This window comes from Macrobrachium rosenbergii, chromosome 55 (genome assembly GCF_040412425.1).
Source record: "Macrobrachium rosenbergii isolate ZJJX-2024 chromosome 55, ASM4041242v1, whole genome shotgun sequence".
NCBI classification, from domain to species: Eukaryota; Metazoa; Arthropoda; class Malacostraca; order Decapoda; family Palaemonidae; genus Macrobrachium; species Macrobrachium rosenbergii.
In genome coordinates, this window is record NC_089795.1 from 78410163 (window position 1) to 78417662 (window position 7500).

Genomic DNA, 7500 nt, shown 5'->3' on the forward strand with positions numbered 1-7500 from the left:
TATATATATATATATATATATATATATTATATATATATATATATATACATAATGAGTATAAATATATATATATGTTATATATATATATATATATATATATTATATATATATGTATACTTATGTTCAGCTGTTTTTCCTGAGGAGAGTGGCCTCAGAGTAAAACACAAAAGTCATAGCTAAATTCATAATTCAGCAGCTGGATTATGAATGAAACCACTCAGTAGGAATGTTCCGTTGTTAGGATTTCATAGAGCTTAACGCTAGGATCATCAGTAGTACCTCTAAAACCCTACATACACTGCATTATTCATTCACCTCTTTCTTGCACGCATTGTCGCCATTCCTCGATACTACCGCCTTTTTTTTTTTTTTAATATTTCTTTCATGCCAATTATCTAGCCCTTGCTAAGTCTTCCTTACCCTCTCTCCCTAACATTTCTGAATTCTGGACATTTTTCGCAAACCTGTCATCCCCCTTTCTTGAACATGACCAAACCACTTTAAAACACACTAATTCATCTTTCCACCCAAAAAAAGACTTTTTAGTACAAAACCAAACCACCTTTCCACCTATCAAAAGCCTTTTTAGCACTCTAATGATTCTCTACATCTCTTGTCCTTCATTCTCTGCTTATGCCACAAATACTATACAAACAGCTTATCTTAACAACTTCAACATTTTCCACTTAAAATCAGTATTTGATCATAAGGCAGTTGGTTCAACAATCCTCTCATGCACTCCAACCCTGGCTTTCATAGACACTCCAGGTCTCGTCCCAACCGTCTGCACACTTACCCTCATAACCTTAAAACCTTCCTCTTGATCACGTCTAGGCTACTCTCAACTTCCCCCTCCTGCAGACACTTTCAACCTCTATAACTGCAACTACAGTTCCTCTTCAATAACCTAGATCGGTAATGCATCAACAGTAAACATCTGCCGTTTGCACACGCTATTCACAACTCAAGTGTCCTGCTGTCCCTTAATTTTGCACTTCTTTTTTCATGTCGTTTCTGATTCTGGCACACTTCGTTCATATGATAAACAGCTCGGAGACGTAATATAATCCAGTCTTAGACCATCTTCTACACTAAGCCATTTATGTTAAATAAAATCATATTTATGGATGGTAATTAGGTTAAGACTTCATTTAGAATAAAATTAAAATCCAATCCTTTTTGAAACATTAATGAGAAATTATACTAAAACAAAGTTCTAATACTACAAGATACAACTAATGTATTTAATTTGGTTATGATCTGCCATATCACAGTAAAGATTGAACACAAAAGAAAGAAATAGATTTTGGCTAACGGCAAAAAACAAGAAATAAGTCTAGGGAAAACCTATGCATTTTTTACATTACGTAAACCCCACCTTTTTTTAAAGGTTAACTGATTGAAGAGAAAAGAATATTACACAACAAATCACATAAACGACTTGATTAACAAAAATTATAACGAAGATTTAACGTTATACGACTGACGATCACAGTCCTTCAGGCAGTCACTGAAATAATGGAAAACATGCTGTACAGTCTGAGAACTTAAAATTTTTATTCCCTAGTAGTTACCAAGTCATTATTTTAATTTAGCAAACAATATAGGACTTGGGATATTAACATTAAATGCCGGAGCTCAGTGTACGTCCAAGCAGGATTACAAGTCTCTGAGGTACATAATTTTAGGAAAATTAAAAATCATACAGCCTTCTGGGCGAAACAAACCCTCACAAGTTGAGCTAAGCCCTGCACCAATCGGTCATGAGACCTTTGAACTTGGCAAACGTATATGCAAACACACATTATATATATATTTATATATATATTTATATATATATATATATATATATATATATATATATATATATATATATATATATATTACTCGGATGCAGTGCAATTTTGTCTGAAGCTCCAAAGCATCCGGTCTTCGCGCTTTCCTTCCCCCCGTAATTACTTTTACTCAATAGCACAAATCCCTTTAACCGTCCCGCCTTTTTATCAGGAAGACAGCTCAGCTCTTCTTGCAAAAAGGAAATTCTAGTCGGAAATTTCCCAGAAGAGACTTCTCTGCCAGATATTTTTCTTTTGCCGTGAAAGGGAAGTGTCACCTTATTAAAGAGCAATTATCTCCTTTCATCTCGCAGGAAAACCTTATTAAGATGGGCACGCCCTCCATGGAGGCCGACCGGAAGCTGCCTCGGATGGAGAAGCTGACGGAGAAGACGACGAAGATGCTCCTGACGGTGCTCCTGCTCTTCCTGGTCACGGAACTACCACAGGGCATCCTGTCGCTTCTCTCGGGCATTTTTGGACATGCCTTCTTCGTGTGAGTATCGTGGAGTTGAGAGAGAGAGAGAGAGAGAGAGAGAGAGAGAGAGAGAGAGAGAGAGAGAGAGAGAGAGAGAGAGATTGCTTCATATTTTAGCCGCCTTATCCTTCTAGGCAATAATTAGCTGAAACTTATACAAATTAGTGCATGCATTCATGAGACCAATGTGAAAATATTTTCTGGAAATAATTAGCTAAGCCTCATACATATTAGTGCATCTATAAAATCTATGAGAGAGAGAGAGAGAGAGAGAGAGAGAGAGAGAGAGAGAGAGAGAGAGAGAGAGAGAGAGAGAGAGAGAGAGAGAGAGATTCAAATTTAAGCCTTTTCCCCCCAATGTGAAAATATTTTCTGAAATAATTTAGCCTCATTTTTTATTAAATATTCTATAAAATCTATGAGAAAGTGCAGATAAGAATCTAGAGAGAGAGAGAGAGAGAGAGAGAGAGAGAGAGAGAGAGAGAGAGAGAGAGAGAGAGAGAGAGAGAGACTGATTACTCCATATTTTGGCCTTCTTCTTCTTTTGGACGTGAAAATATTTACTGAAAATATTTAGCTGAAACTCATGTAAGTTAGTGCATGCATTCATGAGACCTGAGAGAGAGAGAGAGAGAGAGAGAGAGAGAGAGAGAGAGAGAGAGAGAGAGAGAGAGAGAGAGAGAGAGAGAGAGAGATTACTTTATATTTTAGCCGCCTTATTGTTCTAGACAATGTGAAAATATTTACCGAAAATATTTAACTGAAACTCATATAAGTTAGTGCATACATTCATGAGACCTGAGAGAGAGAGAGAGAGAGAGAGAGAGAGAGAGAGAGAGAGAGAGAGAGAGAGAGAGAGAGAGAGAGAGCTTCATATTTTAGCCGCCTTATCCTTCCAGACAATTCGAAATATTTACTGAGAATAACTAGTTACAATTCATACAGGTTAGTGCATGCATGAGATTAGTGTGTGTGTGTGTGTGTGTGTGTGTGTGTGTGAGAGAGAGAGAGAGAGAGAGAGAGAGAGAGAGAGAGAGAGAGAGAGAGAGAGACTGCTTCATATTTTAGCCGCCTTATCCTTCCAGACAATTCGAAATATTTATTGAGAATGACTAGCTACAATTCATACAGGTTAGTGCATGCATGAGATTTGTGTGTGTGAGAGAGAGAGAGAGAGAGGAGGCATACCATATAATTACACAGTATACACAAATGTGAGACATTGTTGACAGAATGAATTATAATGTACCGCTGTCCTAACAGTATGAACGTGGAAAATATTTATGAATGCTTAATTCATAACTATTTCAAAAAGAGACCAGTATATAAAACATTAGGAAACTGCAATGATAAATTAAAATGCATGAAATGTTTTGTCTTTGTTACACGTAAATAAGTGGCAGATAAGCCTGATAGAAATGAGGAACTGGGTCACTCAGTCCCAAATTAATGTAAGCTAAAGAGGTGTTCCGTTGAGAAAGGAACTAGTATTGCAGGCCTCTATACAACTGCACGTTGCTTCGATTATGAAGAAAACTCTGCCCTCATTTGCATAAAGAACTCGCTATGATTCAACCAGTATCTTCGTCATCTTATTATTAAATGGAAGCTTTCACATCCTTGACCTGAATTGAATCCATTAATGACTAGCTTCGAAATCTTACGAGCGTCTTCCAATTTTTGAAATGAGCGCTCCGCTAGGCATTCATCCACGTATCGAATATTCAGTGACCTTATTGGAAAACCCTCATTTTTAAACTCTTTCTCCCTCCCTCCCTCCGCCAGGCAATGCTACCATCACTGGGGCGAAGTCATGGATCTGCTGGCTCTCATCAACGGGGCTGTGAACTTCTTCCTCTACTACATCATGTCTCATCAGTTTCGCCTGACGTTCCGCTATTTCCTCCACCCGCCGCCGCCTCTCAATCTCTCGCCCAGAATCCCCGGGGAGACGGTCTCCACTCAGCTTTAAGGAGCAATTTCATCTTCAAACACACTCACTCAGCCATTTCACTCCCTATCTCTCCCGAGCGCACGAGTGCGCACGCACACAAACACGTGTTCGACATACAATGTGTGTTTTTCTCCAGAGTCGCCCTTCAGGCGACATAACATTGCTTAAACAAAACAAAAAACAAAAAAACAGTCAGGATTTCTTTTAATGACTCTTGAATAACAGCTGAATTTCTAACATCTGGCAACAAGAGCCATCGAACCTTGTTGACGTATTGACATAAAATTCTCAGAAAATCTAAGAAGACTACAATACACAGAAGAACGAAGATACGAGATCCGAATTTCGTATTCGGCAAGAAGCATTACCCATTTCCTTCCGTTACGATACACTGACGGGGAGGCTGTTTCCGCGGCTTTTGAATCACGCACGAGAGTGTAAACGTCGTTCATTCTCGCGAGAAATGTATCTGGTGCTTTAGTTAGGATATAGGGAAGCAATGCGACTGTGTTTTTGCGGCGCAGTATTTGATTTTCGGTCTGACAAAACGTCATAGTTACTGGGGAAATATAGCACAATAAACCTTTGACATCACATACACAATTTGATAATGTCTACAACGGTGTGAAAAGAGAAGATAAATTCACAATGCAGTAAGACAGTACAGACTTGGGAAATAATACTCTAAATACACATGTCAGCATCATCATAGCACTTTGTTTTCATACCAGAATATTTTAACATGTTGCCCATATGGGATAAGTTTTGTAGGCCTAATTTAAGTCGTACATAAATTTCTCTAAGGAACTCAATAGATTTGTTTTCAGTGACGAGTTTCAAACTGGTATGAAAAAGGTTTCACATCAAACCAGCGTAAGCAAACACCCTGACGTAGAGAAGTGAAAACTCAAAGTTCTTTGAAACTTGTTTTCAGCTCCTTTGTTACAATTTTATAATAAGTAAAGCACCATTCAGTGTCGACCAAGATACCCTAAGCAAAACTGGTGATACGATTTCAAATGCGCTCAGATGAATGTCCAGACTTCTGCCATTTCAGATTCCTGAGGGCAGTATTCTATGCAAACTCATTTTGTTGACATTTACAAGCAAATATAAACCTACAACCGCCTTCTCGTCTGGCACATAAAAGAAAAAAGAACGGAGTCGCTTCGCTCATGTGAAAATGATGGAAGGTTTGTATTAAAGTTTAGTATCAAAGTGGAATAGCGCAGCTTGTCTCTCGCTCTACGCTCCATTAGCCTGAGATCTGGAAGAATTTCACCGGCCTGAATTGAGTGTCTGGTGATCCAGAGTCTAAAGAAAAAGAAGTTTCTTTCTTATGTAAGAGGAACTTGAAATTAACATTTAGAAGCCAGTCCTCTAGAATGCTAAAAAAAAAAATTAAATCAACAAACTTTTAAATACCTCTCATCGTTGACATCCCATACTGCATAATCAACATACGGAAACGCCCACCAAAAAGCAAAAAATTATCTTTTTCTGTCTTCTGTTATGGTACAAGTCAGTTTAAGCCTTCCTACAAGTCACGATGACCCTGGCCTTGGATCATAAAGATGATTTTTCTTTGCTAGTCACGATGACCATTTTTTCTTTCCTTTATATTTTCTAAAATTCACTGTTGTATTCAACATTTTACGCAAAAGGAAATTAAATATGCCTTAGATATTTGTTATTTTGGAATTTTAAAGGAAAACAAATGAGCGAAACATTAATTCTAAGTTTTTACGCGAGACGAACTTTGGACTAAAGTGGAACACAAAACCTGAGTCTAGAACGAAACTGAAACCTTCCATTTCCGGTGGGATTTAATTTGCATATAATGTTGGGATTTAATTTACATCATTTGCATCTTGTGTGACTCCAATTCGAGTACAAGATGAGACGATGACTAAATCTCAGGTGAGATTATGTCCTATTATCCGGACATTAGGTGCCATTCTACTTAACAAACATGAGCAACACCAAAAAGACAAAAATGTAGTGAAGTTAAGTAAAAAGATGATAAAAAGAAAATACGAAAGAATAACAGATATAAGGAAACAATAGCAAAAATGAAAAACATTTCTGCCTTGTTAAATAAGTAAATTTATGTTTTGTCACACTTATTTCAAGAGATATTGAGTAAAAAAAACTGTTGGAGTATGACGTACTTTAAAATTAAACATAAAACTATAATAAATAGTTACTGACATTCGTGATGTTTATATTAAGTAAATTATATGATAAAGTTTAACAATATATTGTAACTGAGATGTTATCATAGGTGTATTGAAAAAAAAAAAAGACTTTATTTTATACTGTCTTATTTGAATGTACATTATATCCACACACCAATACATCGATGTTTTGATAATTTATTTTGTATCATACATTAGGTGCGTAGTGTTGGGAGTAGGAAACCCTTAAAACCATAAAAACAAAACACTTATGTCTTCCCTCCCTCCCTCCTTCCCATTTGACCCCTGACCCCAGAACTCTTGTAACCTGCCCACTGCCCCTCCTGCATCTACCGTTCACCTGGGCTCCCTCACCTGACTTTGCCCCTGAGCCCCCAAGGTCATACAGGTGAGCCTGAAGGTCCAAAGATGCTCTCGATCGATTCCGACAAATATAAAGAAGAGACAGTGTTGAAAATGAAGATAAACAACGGTTTCATCTTCACCCATTTCTATATTTTCTAATTTTTTATTATTATTATTATTTGCCATGGTAACAATAATAGGCAAATATGCAGCTAACCTCTTTTGTAAAATCATCATTTTCAATTTGAGAATGATAAGAATATAAACCACAGTGATGATAGTAGCCTTATGCCGTTGAGCTGAACAATTCAGGCAGATTTAATTATTTTTTCAAACTGAGGTTTTCAGTTGCCACAAAAATAAAAATAAAAAATCAATAAAATACAAAATAATTGAATGAAATAAAAGATGATGATGATGAAATGAAAAAGAATAGGGTCGTGCAGAATCGATTACCATTTTTGGAATTTCCCAGCCCAGGGGATGGATCCCAACACTATGCATAAAATATAATTATAAATATATATATATTATATATATATTGTGTTCATAGATGTTTTTGAAATAAATACTGTAATATTAAATGGAAAATATAAAAATCATGTAAATCTAATAAAAATCTTGTAAATATCGCCGGACTTTCATTTAATTCTTATAAAATTATTAATCTCCAAAAGAAGGCAAGAGTGA

At 36.6% G+C, this 7500-nt stretch overlaps 2 protein-coding genes across 2 annotated transcripts in view; one reads left to right on the forward strand and one right to left on the reverse strand.

Annotated features, from left to right (window-relative positions):
* The window catches only part of LOC136835472 (G-protein coupled receptor dmsr-1-like), a 97733-nt gene extending 91432 nt beyond the window's left edge, over window positions 1-6301 (forward strand). The window contains exons 6-7 of the mRNA XM_067099038.1: window positions 2150-2331; window positions 4099-6301. Coding sequence (XP_066955139.1) covers window positions 2150-2331; window positions 4099-4285 — 369 coding nt within the window. The 3' untranslated portion in view covers window positions 4286-6301. The remainder of the gene's footprint in view (window positions 1-2149; window positions 2332-4098) is intronic.
* LOC136835471 (beta-1,4-mannosyl-glycoprotein 4-beta-N-acetylglucosaminyltransferase-like) overlaps window positions 1-7500 on the reverse strand; it is a 500376-nt gene that overhangs the window by 246899 nt on the left and 245977 nt on the right. The gene's annotated exons all lie outside the window — the stretch shown is intronic.